Here is a 20,082-nt window from a genome sequence, read left to right as displayed (position 1 = left end):
ATGCAAGTTTGTTCATTCTTTCTATCTTTTCTGCTATAACCTCCTGATATTAAACCTTTGCGTGCTGCCCTTTATCCCACATCTCCTCTTTCCTAAGTGTTTCTGCGGCTGTAGCCCACGTGGTGCTGAGCCATCACGACCCTGATGTTTTACAGCAAAGTATGTGAAATGGATCTACAATTGGAAATGGGAAGTCGTCAATTTGTCATTCTGTAACACTATTTGTATATTTTAAGTTTGCACTTATGTTATAATAATAATTGTGGTGATGATTGGAGGGTGTTTTGCCCTTAATCTTTTATTAAGCAGCCCTACCTGCTGAATGATACTCTGGGCCTGTGGATGTAAATGTTGAAAGTAATTATATTATTCTTCATCTATAACCCATCCAGTTACTGCTAAATTATACCTGGTTGAAGTGTTTTCCAGGGACGTGGGGAAAATAATTGTTTTAATAGGCTGTTGTACAATAAACTGTTTTGGGAAAGAAAACTTAAAGCTATATATGGTTGCATCGAAACTACAGCACAGAAACAGGCCATTCGGCCCAACTGGTCTATGCTGGCGTTTATGCTCCCTCCTTCGTCTAACCCGATCAGGATACCCTTCTATTCCTTTCTTCCTTATGTGCTTATCTAGTTTCCCCTTAAATGCATCAATTTTATTTGCCTCAACTATTCCTTGTGGTTGCGTGTTCCACGTTCTTACCACTCTTTGGGTAAAGAAGTTTCTCCTGATTTCCTTATTGGATTTATTAGTGACTATTTTATATTTATGACCTCTAGTTTTGGACTCTCCCACAAATGGAAACATTTTCTCTGTCTACCCTATCTTAAAGACCTCTATCACCCCCTAACCCCACTCTTCTGCAGAAAGGAGCCCCAACACGTTCAGCCTTACCTGATCAGGATATCCTCTCAGTTCTGTTATCATCCTTGTGAATCTCTTTTGCACCCTCTCCAATGCCTCTATATCCTTTCTATAATATGGAGACCAGAACTGTGCACAATACTCCAAGTGTGGTCTAACCAAGGTTCTATACAAGTTTAACATAACTTCTTTGCTTTCCAATTCTATCCCTCTAGAAATGAACCCCAGTGCTTGATTTGCCTTTTTTATGGCCTTATTAACCTGTGTCACTACTTTTAATGATTTGTCTATCTGTACCCCGAGATCCCTTTGCTCCTCTATCCCGTTTACACTCTTATTATCCAAGCAGTATGTGGCCTCCTTATTCTTCCTACCAAAATGCCACCTCATGCTTATCTATATTGAAATTCATTTGCCAATTACACACCCATTCTGCAAGTTTATTAATGTCCTCTTGCATTTTGACGGATTCTTCCTTTTTGTATTAATGACACCTCCCCCCCCCCCCCCCCCCCCCCCCAATTTGGTGTGTCCGTAAACCTGCGATCTCTGGTAACGGACCTAACTGCCAGTGGAAACAGTGTCTCCTCATCTAGTCTATCAAAACCTCATAGTTTTTTTAAAAAATTAAAATATGGAGAGAGTCAAGGAACAAAATACTTTCTCCTACTCATCCCCAAAGTAACGCCCCCTTTAAATAACTTCCAGGGTTTGCACTTTGACAAGCCAGAGTGTTGGTTTTATATTCATTACTCTTAAGAAACTGGATGAACAGCCTTGCTGCTCCATGGCTTAAGGTGGTCAGGTGTACTTAACTTCAGCAGCCACTTGGTGGTGCACTGATACACACCTTATTGCAGACTCATTGATATTTACTGCTGTAAATTAATGGGGACGGCCAAGGTGTGTGATGTTTGAGTATTTTGGGAAATAAATGAGTGCAGTCTTCTATAATGAATATTTGTAAAATTGTTCATTTCTCTTTATGAAATGAAAGATCAGTTACTATTACTCTGAGTTAAGGTTCCACAGACTCTGGCTAACCCCTGGCACCTCATCAAATGGCTGTTCATGTGTGAATGTAATCAGTTAATATCAGGAGCCTATTTAACAATGAAAGGCGCCTCAGCCAAGCCTTGTGGTCTGCTCACCTGACATGCGCACACTCCCACACACTTTTCCAGGAGAGGGTTACTGGATAGCAATCGGACATGGGAACCTAATTTCCCCCTCCCCTTTAAGAACCTAGGGCCACTGAAGGCTCCTGCCCCGGTTATCAGCTAACTGAACAATAACCGTTACCGTGTTGGGAGTACACTATAGACCACTGAATAGTGGGAAAGAAAGAGAATGAGATTTTAAAGCTATTTAGAGAGTTTTGCAGTAATAGCAAACTTGTAATAACTGGTGACATTAACCATCGTAAGCTAGACTGGGATCAAAATAGGGATAGGTTATTGGAATACATCGAGAAATGTTTTCTTAATTAGCATATCATATGTCTAACCAGGAAGGATGCAGTGCTAGATTTGGTTTTGAGTAATAAAGCAGGACCAGTAAGTGATGTAGAAATAAGAGAAGCCTGGGGAAATAGTGATCATAACCTAATTCGGTTCATGTTAAACATGGAAGAAGAAGAAAAAAGAGGAGTCAAAGATAGAGATGTTAACTAGAAAATAGTTAATTTTAGTGGGGTGAAAGGGACCTCTCCCCGGTTAATTGGTTGGAAAAAAATTGAGCCATGTAAAGGATATGATTGCATTTCTTGGACTGGTCAGACAATTTTTACTCTTTTTTTACACACGGTGAGATTTGAAACAAATGTGCGCAAAGGTCTTTGTTCGTTCATAAGTTTGTTCCCTGACAGTATGCTCCATTAATCACTGACTGAAGAGGTGTGCCCATGATGCAGGCTGCAACAGGCTTCACCCACAGTGTGCCATTCCTTGACTGAGCAGCTCAGTCAGTCCTTTCGCAGGCACCTCCAATATTGCCCTTTAGCCCACAGTTCAAACTTGACTTTTTTTTCTTAAATTGCAAATACGACTGAATGAAATAAACTGCAACCTTTTCTTCTGACTATAATTTGTGATTTATATTTTTTTATATTTAAAAGCCACACCTCTCAAAAACAAAGTATCAGGAGTGCACCAGAGATTGTAGAGCAGGGGTTGGGGTGTAAGGAGAACCATGACTAGAAACCTGTACCAACTTTTTCTCAAGAGTGGAACTGCGAGGTAAAAGGCACAGGTCTGAAAACCTCGAGTCTGACCAACCGAAACATGACAACCGAACAAGAGGAAGGATAATGATGTCCATCATGTTACTCAAGGTGTGAAAGTAGTCCTGGAGAACATGCAGATTGTCTTGTGGATCCTGTCCCTGGATTCCTTTTTATCTGAAGCCTTCCCAAACGGAATGTGGTAATGGAAAAGGGAACTCTGAACGAAGCACCGAAGGCTCTGCCTCAGCTTTCAGCTTGGTGTTTTAACCATGTTTGGCAATAAAGTGATACTACTGATATGTGGCCAACTCATGATTGAAAATCCCACAACTAGAATCTCCCGAATGTTGACAACTTTGTTTTACTGATACTCTGCACCTTCGTGAAAGAAAGGGGCGGCGGGGGGCTTCTTCAAAACATATGGTGGCACAGTAATGGAAAGGGGCTGCCGCACATTTTGAAGCACTGCTGGGGATGCTGCATTAATCGGAGGCCAGTGACATACTGGCCTGTGAAACTCTCCCTAACCACTCAGCCTTGCAACCTCTTTTTCCTACCCTTCGTTCTGCTCAGCATCCTCCTTTTCTCCTTGTAAAGTATTTGGGCGTTCTGTGCGAGGGGTGCTACCCAAATAGTGGTGCTTCTCATCGAGTCAGGTAACTTCTTACCTGTTTACCTGCTCATAACTGGCACACCTTGTCTTTACAGACTTTTCGTCTCCCATTACAGGATGCAGGTGAAACTTTGCTTCCCATTGGTGAGCAAGGATTTATAGAGATTGATGGAGAAAGGAGGGAACAAAAGGTCGATTAAAAACACTGGGATAGCACTGCACATGTTGGTTAGTGATTGTGGTTTCTTCCTGGAGTAGGTTCTAAGGGTGAGTGGTGTGAGTTTTTTTTATATACCATGTCCAATCTACTTTCATTTGCGGAGATATTCAGGCTTTGTTGCCTCCTACTGGAGAGGCCTTTAAAGAGGAATTTTATGGTCTTGCTGTATGCTGTCTAACCATCCATTTAAAAGTGGGTTTATCAAGAACCTACAATTAAGGATTTTTACATTTTAATTGAATAAAGAAAACATTAGCATTCAGTGGTTGGAACAATTTCCCCAGTAATGCAAATTTTCACAATGTGTGGCTGAGAATCCACGATGTGTGTATTGACTTCCAGAGCTCAACTCAAATTAAAGCATAGCTTTGTAGAAGTGGAGCAGCACAGCACGTAGTTGAGGAAAGAAAATTTCCATGGAAATGGGAAAAAAACACAACCTTGATCCTTTTTTTTAAATAGGAAGAAAATTCTGGAATTTGTTGCCTTTCAGTGAAATGTTGGACCACCTGGTTCACAGGAAAAGGATTGAGTAAAGTTCATTGACACTTTGCCTTGATTTCCTCTCGAGGCCTCTCACCTTCGCACGTGGCTCTGCAACCAGGATTGAATAACTTGCTCAGCTATTTTCAGTGCCAAGGAGAAGGGGTTTGAAGTCCTACTTTGCTACTGAGCTTCCAAACTTCCTGCATTTCCTGCCATTATTCTCGCCAGCCTCAAGGGCTCTGTGGTTAATCCACATAGAAAACTGATTGATGTGTCAAGCATTCCACCAATATACTGCCCTTGTGAACTTTAGCCATGCAGCTTAGTAGCACATGTGGTTCTCATTCAAATTAAGCCCAATCTCAAAACAGAGTTTGTGGAGGATTTCCAGAAAAAAGATCAATTGGAGTGTACAACAGGTGATAAAAACTCCCGCGGATGCAGGGAATAAATTGCTGACTGAGGGAGTTCCTCTCGGAGTCATGCTCGAGAACAGCTTTCAGTTGGTCAGCAAGATCCTTCTTCAAATCTAGTAGGATTCCTGGTCTGTCTACTCTTTTTTAAGAGTGGGTCAAAGCTAGGGAGTGCAATGATAATTCAATCCTTAAGTTCTGAGGAGGAGAAAGAGGATAAAGTTCATGCTTCTCTACATCCCATGATCCCCATAATAATTATAATTCCAGCACTGCCTCACGTTATAAAAATTGTATCATCCAAAAGCTGTGGCACTTAACAAATTGTGTAAAGATCATGCTGTCGAAAGAATATTTTAACCCTTTTGTGTATGGCTTCTATTTGTATTAAGTATCTTGCTGTATCCTAATGCTTCTACGTATTATTCTGTAAATAAATCTGACTGTTAGTTTTTAGCCTGCACACAGTGATCCGATGGCATGGTATGTTCTACCTTTTTTAAAGAGCTATTAAGGTGTGGTGGGTATTTCATGATCTCCTGTGATTCATATTAACAATTACCCTCTAATCGCAGTCCTTAGCATTCTATCTCATCTCATTCACTGAGGTAACTGTAATATAGCATGATTGATCCTTGAAGGGACAATGTCACAGTATCCCAATGTACTTTTCTTCCCTTCCTCCTCTCTTTCCCCCCCCCCCCATCCCCCCCAATCCCCCCCAATCCTGAAGGCATTGACTCCATGGGTGCCAGTTGCTCTCTTGTACCTTGCCTATCAACAGGTTGCTGATCAGGAATGTTACCTTCTATTTTTTTTCTCTCTCTCCACCCCCTCTAACCCAGGGACATAAGAGGTTAAATGTCCTGCCCCTGGTATACTAACGTAAGCAGAGACTAGGGATTAAATCTTTACTGTTCCCCATTTGTTTGGCTTAACCACTCACTGGCTAAACTTCCTGATCTATCGTGGGAACACTAAGATAACATTTTTATGTGAGGTTGAATTATAGTCAAACGAAAGAGATAGATATCACCTAACCCTGGAAATCTGAAATAAAAAACAGAAAATGCTGGAAACACTCAGCAGGTCAGGCAGCACCTGCGGAGCGAGAAACACAGTTAACGTTTCAGATCGATGACCTTTCATCAGAACTAATGAACAGAGAGGCCTGCGATTGGCAAAGGAAAGCTGACGGGGGCAGTGTACCAAAAGACTAGGTGACATGTGGAATCTCCAACTCTGTTTCAGATTATAGAAAAATCATGTGATCAAGAGCACCTTTAGTTGCTGCATTTGTTTAAAGTCTCTTATAGTCCCATTTAGAGTGGGGATAAGGAAGAATCTGAAATGAACCAATTTGACTCTGGAAACTAATTTCAACCTCTTCTCCCTACTGCACTACTTATAAACCTTTTTTTGCTATTTCATTTAGCTCAAATGAGGGGAGTCTGAATCCTCCTGAAAACTCAGATTAACTTTCTCCACATGGCTGGTTACAGGCCAGTTATACTACACATCTTGTATCAATACAAAGTGGTTTTAGCTTTGTGTCAATGTGAGCAGTGCGACTCCAGTGTGGAGTCACCCACATCATATTTAGGCAAATGACCTGCAACACTTGACAGGTAGTCTGGTACTGCTTCAACTTGGCATCAGTTAGAGTAGAACTTTTTATATATTAAAAAAAAGTCCCAGGGGCCTAATGCACTGAATTAAAAATAATGCGTCTATATTTATTCCACTATGTGCTGTGCTGACTTGTGTACATAGCACCGATCGGTAAGATTGGTGTAATTTATTCCTGCACCCCCCCCCCCCCCCCCCCCAAACTGTTGAAAATCTATATAATATATCAAGTACGGTGCGTGAGACATGTGTTTCATCAGAAACTTTCAGGTGAAGCTCTGGAAAAAGCCATTCTAATACCCGTTATGCCTGTAGGTGGTGCTGTGTTGAGAGTTTTCAATGTTGAGAGGGTCACATCTTGCCTGTCACAGATTCGTCCAATTCTTTCGTGTTTTTACCTCCCATTACACAAGTAAGTCCTTTATCTCTTTAAATTTTAAATACACCCTCTTAATAATGTAGTATTTTGCACCCTCTGCCTGCCCCACCCATAGTTTTCCTGAACACTGCAACACTGGCCCACATGTCACAATGTCAGTCCCACCCAGCTTTCTTCAGGCTGTGATATCAGCCATGCACTGCACTTAAACATGTGCCCCGTCAGCTCTCCTTTGCCAATCACAGGCCTCTCTGTTCTGGCTGTTGGCATTTATTCCGTCCTCAAGAAAAGCGCAAGAAAGCTTCTGTAAAGTCAAAATTCACCCCTCACTCAAGATCTTTCACATTTAACAAGTAAAAGGGGGGATTTAAAAGAAACTAAATGAACAATTTCCTCTCGAGTTATGGAAAGTGCAGTTTGAAATCACTGATTTAAAAGATGTGCAGCAGGGAAAAATCTTAACACATTACATTTCCACTTGGAAACGTCGTTTCAACCTGCCAGTATGTGTGGACTGGTTTAGATTTTAGAATTCAGTCCTATTTTGCTTATTATCAGTTGCCGCCATTAGATCTGCACAAAGGGCTCGTAACCTGTGGTTATTGGTCTAACGCTGTACCGAAAAAATAAAGACATCAACAAAGAGCAAGGTTTGAAATGAAAAGAAACAGATAAGTGGAACTCTGATTGACCATATATCTCACAAACCAGGCTATTAAAAGTGTTTCACTTTTAATAACCCTCATTATATATTAAAATTCCATTTTTTATAAAAGTGTTATTTTGGTCAATCTTTGGAAATCTCCCCACTTGTGGCTTCTGATTCTCAGCACCTCTTAGCGTCCCGCTGACCGCCCTACAAGGCATTTTACATTTTATTTTGAAGCCGACTGCTGTCCTCCCAGCCCAATCATCTTTTTTTGCTCCTTACGAGCCATTTCAGCGCTACCACTGTTCCTATTTTCTGCCGCCAACCATTGAACCCTCCGGCCCCGGCCCTTTTGTTTATTCAGGATGACCTCCCACTTCTCTGTTGCCTCTTACAGCTCCCTTGTATTCCCAGCTTCTTTCTTCAGTTGTAATTCCCCAGACTCTAACCTGCTCCATCTTTCCTCTCGGCCTCTAACCCTTCTGTAGCTTTTCCTTTACCTCAAACCCACTCTACCTTCCCTTCCCCCGTCGCTAACCCTAAGCCTCATTTGACCTGCAGGCGCAGTCTGATTATCTCCCTGGCCTCTAACCTCACTTCAGCTAAAGACTTCCCGTGTGCAATGCTGCAGGAGATCAACTGGTATTTAATTAATAAAAACACACCATGAGGTGGGTCTGATTTCTGCTGTTGTAGTGAGATTTCAGTAAAATGGTGTCGGTGGAGCTTGAAGGATTGTAAACAAAATCCTGCAGCAGCCCTATTCCCTACAACGTACTAAAGACCAGCACCTCCACACAAAAAATGTGTTCACGTACCTCATAATGCTGCTTTGTCACTAAGAGCATATAACTCTACCTATTGATGTACAGACACCCCCACAATTAGTTATAAGTATCTTAATTTCTAATAACTGCCACTGAAAAATGACTAAATATACATATATTGTACCTCGAGAAATGATATATTATTATGCTGATAAAGCAGAAGGTTTGGGTTCATGTTCTTAGTTGTAAAGAACTCCCATTAATTAAGTAGTAGTTGTAACGGCTGTAAATCACATTAGGAGTGCCAGTAGCATTGGCCAGCAGCAGTTCTCACGAGTTGTGCCATTCTAAAATGATGGAATGCGTTAAAAATTTATATGTAATGCCAATTTGGTTTTAAGAGACCCATGTACAAGTCTTCTCTTTTAAGATGACTGTGCGGTGATGTAAAAGTAATGAGGGCAGATATTTTTGCTTTTTTTTGATGTTTTATGGAGCATGGGATAGTTTAAAAAGGTCATCAGTTTGAATCAGTTCTAGGCTTGATACCACCACGTTGACGCAGTATTTAAGAAAGGAGGTTTTATATTTTAATCATTTGCTAAGCGTGCATAAGCTGCTTCTTGTAGGAATCAATGTAGTTCCTACCCACAGTTATCCCTGCAAGGAATATTAGTTCACTATCTAAAAACCTACAAACAAATATTTAGTTGTTCTGTTTTGAAAATGAGCTTTTATATCTTGGTTTGGAAATATTTCTGTACATAGATTGGTTGTTAGGAAGTGAGTGTTTTAAGAATTGTATTATAGTGGGGCAATATTTAACATGCTAATGTTATAACCTCCTTTTTGACCAGAAGGGCAGAACAGTTAACTAAGTTGCTTTCATGGCTGCCAGAAACCAGGATTTTTTTTTCCGCTCCTTTCCACCTCATTAGCATGAAGCACACAACCCATCAGCCCAGCCAAGAACCAGCAATACCAATTCACTGAAGGTGTCTGGATCAGGATAACAGTCACGTGACAGCCTGGCTCCTCTGCAGAGCTTTAATAGACTTTAATTTTTTTTTCAAAAAAGACTTGCCAGAAAACCAAAGACTCCAGGTTTTATGATGTTTCACTCACTCTAGTCAGTTTCATATTTGAAGATTAACTATTTTAATATTGATTGTTGCCTTTGGGTTTTAAAAAAAAAATCCCATAGATAGCAAGAAACTTTCCTCTGATGGAAGAGTCCAGAACAAGGGGGGCATAACCTTAAAATTGGAGCTAGGCCCTTCAGGAGTGATGTCAGGAAGTATTTCTTCACACAAAGGGTAGTGGAAATCTGGAACTCTGTTCCTTCAAAAAGCTGTTGAGGCTGGGGGGGTGTCAATTGAAAATGTCAAAAACTGAGATTGGTTGATTGATTTTTGTTAGGCAAGGACATTAAGGGTTAAGGAACCAAGGCGGGTAGATGGAGTTAAGATACAGATCAGCCATGATCTAATTGAATGGCGGAATAAGCTCGAGGGGTTGAATGACCTACTCCCGTTCCTACAGTCCTTACCATGAGGAAAAATTAAACAAAACAAATTCCAGAAATTGAGATTGGCATGTTTTATAGAAGTAGGGTTTTTAAAACATGGCTGTATGTGTTTAAAGTTTGACTGAAGATGCCTCGCCCCAGCTGCACTAAACAAGAAAACACTCCAACTACCTAAGATAGTCGGGTAGTTACATCAGGTAGCAGATTGACCAAGTGTTCATGCGACAAACCCTTTTTCACGCTTTTTCTCATCCACACACCTGATCTATAGGAAGCTTTTCTCATATGGGGTAAGACAGCCACAATCAAACACAGGAAAGTACAGAACCAGAAAGAACTTAGTCCATTTGGCTGGCTCCATAGTTTAAAAACAGAATTCAGGATTCACTGTTTATATCCCTCAATTGATTTGATTTTCCTTCCAAATCCTTCTTAAAATTATCGATGTTATCAGCCTTGATTGCCTTCCTGGTCAGTCCATTCCAAATATTTGCTGCCCTTTGTGTGAAGTAGTTTTATGTTCAGTCTGTTCATCTTCCTTATTAGCTTCATCCCATGATCCCTTATCGTTCTCATAGCCATGGTGAACAGTTGCTCAGGGTTCAACCTAACGTCATAAGATACATTGTCAATCTTCTCTTTAGTGTAAAGTGTATACAGTATTATAGATGAGGATGAACCAATGCCTTGTCTAGGCACAGTATCACGTACTGTGATCTGTGATATCCCATGCGATATATCACCCAAGATCCCATTTGCCTTATTCACTACTATCGCACACTGTGTAGATGGTTTCAGTGATCTGTCCACCAAGATCCCCAAATCCTTTTGCTATGTTTAGCTTATGGTTCATGTTTATTCTTCTTCCCTACCCTCATCACTTCACACTTGTTGACACTATTTAATTTGCCTTTTCTCCACTCAATGTCCCACTCTATGCCAGTGTAGCTGATCTTGTTTGCTTGCCATGTCATCGGCAAATTGTGACAGTTTTGACTCCACTTCCAAATCACTCGCATAGAGAGTTGAAAATCCACTTCAATATCTGCCCACCTATTCCAAGCTCTCTTGCCTTAGGGACTGACCTCGTATGTGGTACTGTATCAAAAGGCTGCTGAAATCCAGATTAAAAAATATCCAGAGTTCCATTCATCCAGAAGCTGTAATACCTCCCCAAAGAATTCCAACCAGTTTGCCAAGCATGAACTCTTTCTCCCCATACCCACTCCCCCACCCCTTTACAAATCCATTCTGACTTACCCTGATGATTTCATACTTTAGGAATTTCATTATCTACAAATGAAACTATTCCTCCAGAACCCCAGCCACGCTTCAAAAGTTAGGACCTCCCTGGTGCTGTACCTCCATTTACTAACAGGCTCCCACAAACACATCGCCATCCTTTGCTCTATGTTTGCCTCCAGTTCCAAAGACAACAGAGAAAAATCGATGGAGGCCTGAGAAGGAGACTTAGGTTGTGAGGTAGCAGAGGAAGATCAGTGACAGGTACGGAAGCAAACCCTCACAACTACCACTTGCTTGCAGAATAAAAGTGGATCAACTTAAGAAAATACAAAACGTGTACTAGGCGCCACAGACTTCACCCGTTTCTGGGGGGTGACTGTTGAAGGGGCTGCTGTCAAAGGGCACATGGCTGCACATTTTCTGACTGTACTTCAGCATGCTGATGTGTAGCACTAGACATCTGTGCTACATGGAGAGACTACACAAGCAGTCTGGGAGACTACAGGAAATATGGCAGGACTCGGTTCATGCATGTGCCTTTCGGACCTACCCACTGGAGAAGGAACCTCTCCTGGTCACTGCTAGTCACGAGAAGATGCATTTCTCCCCCGCCCCGCCACCCACCCCTCCCCCACAGTGACGCAGTGCAACCCACAACAACCGTATCTGTGAAATACCATTGGGATTTATGCCATTCAGAACAACTGCTTGCATTTATATAGCGCCTTTAACGTAGTAAAACTTCCCAAGGCGCTTCACTGGAGCATTATCAGACAAAATTTGACACTGAGCCACGTAAGGAGACCAAAAGCTTGGTCAAAGAGGTAGGTTTTAAGTGTACCTTTTGGAAGCACTCTGTAGTGTATAGCCCTTTTCTAGAAACTTGCCCTACTCAGATTGCCCCACATGATAAAAAAAAATTGGTCAACTGGAAATGCAGTCACAAATCACCATGGATATTCTTCTGCATGTCTAGGGCACGAAAGCCTCACATAGATCAACAGTCCAAACATTACATTTACTTGGGCAATAAAAACCTTTTTTTCCCCTAAATAATGCAAGTTTCATTAATTCATATTATATACAAAGGTTCTATGAAACTGGTACTCCACCCCCTGCAATGTAATGTAACATTGCTGAAAGATGAGACTACCCAGGGTAAGGTGACAATCTCACCTGATCCAGAACCTGCTGCATTATACAGCAGTGTCAGTTTTAACGAGAAGAAGCCCAGAGTCTTTAGGAGGGGGGGGGGGAAGGTAAATGGAATGTTCTGCTAATCTTACATCAAAATGAATTAAAGTTTTGTAAGCACCATATTCCACCCTAAAGTGTAATGATGTTTCTGCTTTCCCTCGCATTGAGGTCACCCAAGGTCAGGTTGGTGTCTGGCCTAATATATGTTGATATCTTGACTTTGGTCAATTACCTTCAATGTTGGAGAAATTTCACAGTTTTCCCATGAAAGTTTACCCGTAGTTTTTCACTTCCCAGAGTAGAAGAACAGCTGAGGAGAGTTGTAAGATGTCAGTATGTACAATATCTATAAACATTTCCAGATCAGAATCAGCAGGATGCTAAAGCACATTCCTAGGGATATCTCTTTAAATTATCCTGTTTATCTGGTTAAAAATGACTTGGGAGTGTGTTATACTTACTTATATCAATAGTGTGTACTGTACAATTTACGAATAGTTCCTTAATAAATACATGAACATTTAGCCAATCTTACTGTACAAGGGTGCTCCTATTATTCTCTTTCTCTTACATGACCAAGGGAACATTTTAACATATGCATTGATTAACTAACGTGACCTTATGTGTGACCTCTCATTGTGTTGTGCATTGACTAGCAGGATCCACGTTTGCATCTTTAAAACACCACACAACAAGTTAGTAATGTTGGCTGTGCTTATACCAAGGGGAGGCTTTTACCTTTTATATTACGGAACAGATTTAAGCAGCAGTGATCTTGAAATATCCTGGGGCTCCCATTGCTGTGGAATGTGCCCTGCTAAAATTAGGGGCCAGAACAACAAACAGTTGTTTGAAAGCATGAATTCACAACTTCTGGTCACCACACCTTACACATTGTGCAACAAAGGTTTGCAATTGGGAAGCCAGGCCAGGAAATTTAATGGTAATCTCTGCTTCCAGCAGTAGCACTTATATTTCCAGTGAGAATACTGTTGTCTACAGAGGCACTTTTTTTTTTAAAAACCCTCTTTTTGGCGATTCTTGGCACCTCTGGTGGCAGCCTCATTTCTAGTGCTACTGGTGAAGTTGGGTCTGCTGTCCATCATCAGGTGGTACCTAGACTCTGCAGTACCTAGACTCTGCAGTCCACATGTGCCTGCTAGTCCCCTAATTCAGACTGTGATATTGGACACTGGCAGTAAGCAGTGTGAACAGTGTCACCTTTGCAGGAATTAATTTTGTAAATGTCCAAAACGGTGATATTCATTTTCTACCATTTTTGATAAAAGGTGACAGCAATTTGGACCATCTTACCTGTCGTGAAAAGGCTAGAAGATACTTCAATTGCTCTAATCTCTAGTAAGATTTCCACCAGTCTAGTGATGTACAGCTCCTTTTTATTTTTTACTTCATTGTAGTGTAGTTTTAAGTCAAAAAAGTGCTATGCGTAGACCAGTGTTGACATAGTCAATACAACCTATTCTGTCCTTAAAGTCTGATAACGTAGATTGAAAGTGGGTGCACATTATGGTGGTGTTAGTGAGACTTGGGAATGTTCAAAACTATTTCAGGCCTTGTTTGGGGTGAGGAGGGGGGTGCGTTGGAGGAAGAGGAGGAGGAAAAGCTGATACAAATCAGCTCCTGACTTAATAACATGTTCTGGTTCAGTAAAAATCAAAAACAGGCACTGGCAGCATGGACTTCAGTCCTTTTCCCCCCAGGGATTATTTTTGGATATTTTCACAAATCTTTAATGTTTGAGAAGCTGTGGAATTTTAATTTCTGGTCCTCCTTTAACTTTGAACAATACAAAGGGCACTGCTGCTTTCACCACGCTGTGGTATTTTTGCAATTTGCCCGCTCAAGGTTGGACTCTGGATTTATTTCGGGCAAGGAAAAACATGTTTACAAGTAATACTGTCAAAATATTATGACATTTTCAGTGATGACCGTTCAGTGGAATGATGTACACATGGACCTGTTCTAATCTGAGCTGGAAGCGGGGTACATGCAAAATGTGCTATCGGGGCTTTTTAAAAATCCCCTCTTTGAGTGATTTATGTTATAGAAAGAAAAGTAATCAGGAAGGTGGGCAGGAAGCCAAGTCACAGGCTTTTTGACAATGGGGCTAAAGGTGCATGTTCTGGGATGTGTGAGTGAGAACGCTGCTTCAGATTTCCCTTCCCCTCCCTGTAAGGAAGTGTCTTGTCCATCCGTGGCATTGTTGTGATCAGGATCGTCCCTGGTGGCTGGAAACACCTGATTTCGGGTTCCTTGGAGTTGCCCCTTAATCCATGGAGGCTCACCTCTTCTGCACATGCACTGAAGGGGTGAGCGGTCGTGGATTATGGGCCACTTCGATCAGTCCCAAATCGGCTGTTTTTCAGCCACCAGTGCTAACGGCATGAAACACTTGGTATGTAATCAGCCCACGGTTGTGTAATGCTGGATCATTTTATTTGTAAGTATGAAGTATCTTTTTTTTTGAAAAAAAAAAGTTTCAAAATGGCTTTGTTAAAATGTAATAGAAGTCTTTAAAATTAAGAAAGGGTTTGATAAGGTAAATGTAGAGAAGATGTTTCCACTTGTGGAGAAGACCAGAACTGGGGGCCGTAAATATAAGATCGACACTAATAAATCCAATAGGGAATTCAGGAGAAACTTCTTTGCCCAAAGAATGGTAAGAATGTGGAACTTGCAACACAGGGAGTAGTTGAGGCAAATAGCATAGATGCATTTAAGGGGAAGCTAGATCAACACTTGAGGGAGAAAGGAATAGAAGGATATGCCGATAGGGTTAAATGAAGTAGGGAGGGAGGAGGCTCGTGTGGAGCATAAACACTGGTATAGACCAGTTGGGCTAAATGGCCTGTTTCTGTGCTGTACATTCCATGTAATTATGTACTATATGCTTGGTCACATCAGTGCCTTGCTTATAAACTCATACAGTGCAGATTTAGGGTACACATACTGCATTCAGGATTTTGATGAAGCAACACAAAGCTACTGACTATGTACTAATATATGAAAGTGTTGTCTGTTTGAACTGAGAATCCATTGAATTATTTAGATGAGTTTCTGATCTGGGAGAATGAAAAACTCCTGCATTTATTATATGGTACCTTATCACATCGCAGAAATGTCCTAAAGCACTTCACTTGCAGTGAAATGATATGTAGACAATACATGGCAGCCTTATTGAACACAGCAAGATCCCACAAAAAGCAGTGAGATAAATGGGAAAAAATAGAAGAACACATGTTTATATATAAGGTGATATGTAGAAAGCAACAAATTCGGGACATCCGCTTTCAACTGTAATAGTCTTATTCTTTTGTCATATTTACTCAGTGAATTTTCTTAATTTTGAAAACTAGCCCTGTACTCCAAATTCAATTCAAAACCGGTTGCTAGCTTTTATTTTTCCATACCCTCCTCACTATTTTGAAAGGTTTAAAATATCACAGGGTAAGGATTCAGTATAAGGTGTTCATGTGCACTGTGGGTGAATAGGAATGCTGTAGTATATCTGCCACGACATGTCAATTGTCCATTTTTTTTTAACGTGGATATGCAGCATTTGGGATCCATTTGCATAATCTGTCTTGTGGCAAGAAATTGGTAGATTGGATCTCCACCTCTCTCTTTCCCCCACCCCACCCAATGCTCCTGAATCTCCGGACAGGCTTATGGCCCCAATTGCTGCCTCTGTTTACTGCAAAGAAAGGATTAATGTAGTGCCTTTCACAACTCAGGTCGTCCTAATGCACTTTACAGCCAACAAAGTACTTGTGGCCTCATGCACAACCCCGATTACCATCGTTCCACCGTTGGCGGCTGTGCCTTCATCTGCCTAGGCCCTAAGCTCTGGAATTCCCTCCCTAAACCTCTCCGCCTCCCTCCTCCTTTTAAGTCACTCCTTAACACCTACCTTTTTGACCAAGCTTTTGGTCACGTGTCCTAGTATCTCTATGTAGCTCGGTGACAAATTTTGTCTGATGATGCTCCTGTGAAGTGCCTTGGGATGTTTTTACTATGTTAAATGCGAGTTGTTGTTGTTGTTGTAGTTGTAGTAGTAGTAGTAGTAGTAGTCACTGTTGTAATGTAGGAATTGGGAACACTCACGAGAATGGGAATTCCTGCCTCCAGTATGAAGAGTAGCAGTTTGGGCCAGAAGTCCCTGAAGAGGAGGAGTGGGGCCTACCTGGTGCATCAGCCAGCGGCATTAGGTATGAGCAATTAGGAGGAAATAGATGGCAAGAGGAGGAGGGGGGGGGGGGGCAGAATGCATGACTTGGGAAAATGGACGGGAAGGAGAGGGAAGGGTGGGATGCAGTTAGTAACTTCACACAATTATAGAGGAGGCCTACTGTGTGTTGTGGATTTAAGCTGAAAAATTGCATGCATCAATCGTGTGCTTGTCATAAAACGTGGTTAAGAAGTGGAGGTTACAATTTAGGAATTTTCTTCCTCTCTTTTTCCATCCACCCCCTGCCAACATAAACATTAGTTTTTCCAGACACACACAAAACTCTTTGGAATAATTACTGGACCAGTTTTATAGTAAATAGATTAACACAAAATGTGGACTTTAAAGACGCACATTAGCACTGAGTAACAAGTCCTTCAGCTTCTTCCATACAAAGCTCCAAACCCGGTTGTTCACATAAAACAGTGTATTTAATAATAACCGGTAGTAATGATACAAGGCAGCAACTGCAACAACACTTTTTCCCATAGAACTTTCTCAGTTTTGCTTTATATACCTAATTTTCCCCAGGGCGAGGAAGAGCCAAGAACCTCAAGATCGTTCCATCCCCCCCCCATGCCATCTCCTGTCAATATGTAACACGATGGATCCCATGTGACAATCCTGTTAAACATTAAAATATTGAAGAAAAATTATAATTATAACCAATTCCCTGGTGATTGCTCGGCAGTTATCAAGAGTTTTTCATCCTTATTGAATGTAATATATTTCTCCACCTATTAGCTCTCCTCCCTGGAGTGACAAAGGTTAACTGAGATCACAGTCAATGAGGTAACTCACCTATGGACGTAAACATTACATCCCATCTCGCATGCTTCCTGGGGTAAGGAAGTATGAAATATTATTTCAATCAACAGAGCTTCTCTCAGGCCATAAAGCTTTGTCAATCACCTCTAATTCAAAGCCAATGAAGTCTTATTAGATGATTCCCAATTTTGCAGCACAGATTCAGTGTAGACAATAAGGTCAAATTCGAGGCACTGCCCTAGTTAGCAGTACCTCGCTGGTGGTGGGTGAAGAGCGTTTGACTGATTTGCTGAACCATGAGATATAGGCAAATTATAAAAATTATGTTTCATGCCGAGCAAGCAGCAGCAAGCACCTCACATGGACTGCAGCGGTTCAAAAAGGCGGCTCACCACCACCTTCTCGAGGGCAATTAGGGATGGGCAATAAATGCCGGCCTCACCAGCGACGCCCACATCCCATGAACGAATAATAAAAAAAAACCTGCTCAAGTAGACTTCTTAAACGAGATCACAATTTTGGTTACTGTTAAGTTTTTTTTATATACATTTTATTCTAATGTATTAATTGGCCTTCCAGGGTAGTCTGCCACTTTTTTGCAGTTTTGTTTTTCTTCTCATGCCAATACTTTCCTTATTCTTGGTAGCTGCTGCTGGCATGTAAACTGAACCATGTAACAGTAGGTGTTCCTTGGGCGTTCTGAATGTGCTCCATAATTCAGAAGGAAGAGGAATTCACAGGGCACCAATAAATGCAGGTGCACCAGGACCCCCATTGGTCGGGATATGTCTGAGGAGACCTGTCTTCACTTCACAAGACAGCTCGTTGAGTCGTACCATCTGCTGCAGCAGCAGCATCATCTGAAACAGAGACAGCTCTTCCTGTAAAAGTGACGACTACCAAAACACAAAGCTTTCATACAACCGGATCTTTCCAAGCCATGGCAGGCGATCTTTGCCACATCAGTAAGTCTGCACATATTAAAGCATTACAAAACTGTGTACGCAAGGGGCAACACCTTCATCACTTTCCCCATGGGAAGGGGACATCAGGTTTCACCAGATGGCAGTGTTCCCTCAAGTGCCAGGCATCAAAGATAACACCCTTGTTAGCATCAGGCTTCCTGATATCAACATGAACAATTTTTGTATTGCGGGAGCACTTTCACCACTCGGACTGCAGTGGTTCATGATGAAGGCTCCATTGCCTAGGTGGTATTTGGCCACAGAAGAATAATCTGCACATCAGTGGACATTATCCAGAAAGCAGCTACGATATCTTTAACGTGCAGGAGTTCACCCATGCCTGCATTTTTTGAACAAACATGGAGGGGCGATGCGGGTCAAACTCATGGCCACTGACCCTACTGAGAACACTCCTAACAGCAGAAAAACTTCTGTCGCTGGAAGCCAGAGTCAGTTTGTTGTTCCTCAGCCTGCAAGAAAAAAGTGGATAGTCTAGCTTTGTCGAGTCTGTGCAGAAGGACAATGGTCCCAACTTGGGTTTGTTCCCAAAGTCAAGCATCACTCTGCTTCTCCACTATATTCTTGGCCTTCTCATTTAGTTCCTTACCAATCAAGTTCCCTTCCTGGCCCCCACGCTACCTGATATCACTAGCGGCTCCTTTTTCTCAAGCCCCTCCCCTCTCCCTTTCAAAACTATAATCATCACTGGCCTCCTCAGAAAACCCACCCTTCACCTATTCATGCTGCCCACCTATCATCTCTCGATTCTGTGACCATCTATCCCAATAGTTATTGCATTCTTCCAGTCCAGCATCCTTCCTTCTCACAACACGAGATGACCCTGATAAAAGTCACAAAAGACATTCTCTATGACTGTGATGTGTTATCTTACCTTATCCTCCTGAATCTCTACCAGCTACTTGGGACTGTCCTGCATGGTTCTACTCCCACCTAACCAACCGCAGTCAATGTATTTCTGGGAACGGCTTCTCTTCCTAGCTCTAGGGGTTCCCTTAGAAACTATTCTTGCCACCCCCACCCCCTCTCCCAATCTTCATCTGTAGGCACAGGATCAGTTTCCATATGTAAACTGACAACATCAAGATTTAGTGCTCTACCACTTCTCTCGATCCCATAACCAGCTTTCTCCTGTCAGACTGCCTGTTCCACATAAAGTTAAGGAGCAATCATAACTTCCTCCAACTGATCAGAGAGAAGACTGAAGTGGTCATTTTTGGCTAACACCACAAATTCTATTCCCTTACTAATGACTCCATTCCCCTCTTCAGCCATTCTTTCAGGCTGAACCAGACTTTGATATCATGTTCAACCCAAATCTGAGCTTCAAACCCCACATCATATCCATTACTAAAACTGCATACTTCTCTCTGCGCCATGACCTGCTTCTGTTGCTACTTCAGTCTTACCACTGCTGAACCTGATCCGCACTTTGTCACTTCTCGACTCTATTACTTTGACCCACTTCTTGCTGGCCTTCCATCCTCCAGAAACTGCAACTCGCCCAAAACTCAGATGCCCATATCCTGTCTCAGTAAATTCTACTTGACTATCTCCCCCATCCTAGCTGACCTACATTGGTATACAGTCCCTCCAAAGCATTAAATTTAAAATAGTCATCTTTAAATTACTCTGGTCTTGCCCCACGCTACCTGTGCAACCTCCAACAGCCTTCCATACCCTCTTGCACTCTTTAGTCCTCTGAAATTGGCCTTTTGGGCCCACCACACCATTGGTTAGCACAGCCTTGAGCTACCTTGGCCTTACCATCTAGGACTCCCTTCCTAAACCCATCCACCTATAAATTTCTTTCTCCGCCTTTGAAAACCTTCTCAAAATCCATCTTTTCAACTAAGTTCTCA

General features: G+C 41.8%; 1 protein-coding gene across 2 annotated transcripts in view; it reads left to right on the top strand.

The window, feature by feature from the left end:
• LOC137310509 (guanine nucleotide-binding protein G(s) subunit alpha-like) overlaps positions 1-20,082 on the top strand; it is a 325,567-nt gene that overhangs the window by 29,342 nt on the left and 276,143 nt on the right. The window contains exon 1 of one of the 2 annotated variants that reach the window (XM_067978287.1): positions 14,447-14,681. The exons of the other annotated variant lie outside the window; for it this stretch is intronic. Coding sequence (XP_067834388.1) covers positions 14,663-14,681 — 19 coding nt within the window. The 5' untranslated portion in view covers positions 14,447-14,662. Of the gene's footprint in view, positions 1-14,446; positions 14,682-20,082 lie in introns of those variants that run through there. 2 annotated transcript variants of the gene reach the window in all.

Source organism: Heptranchias perlo, chromosome 3 (genome assembly GCF_035084215.1).
Source record: "Heptranchias perlo isolate sHepPer1 chromosome 3, sHepPer1.hap1, whole genome shotgun sequence".
In the NCBI taxonomy this organism is placed as follows: domain Eukaryota; kingdom Metazoa; phylum Chordata; class Chondrichthyes; order Hexanchiformes; family Hexanchidae; genus Heptranchias; species Heptranchias perlo.
Note: the sequence above shows the minus strand (reverse complement) of the source record. Positions and strands in the feature narration are given on the sequence as shown.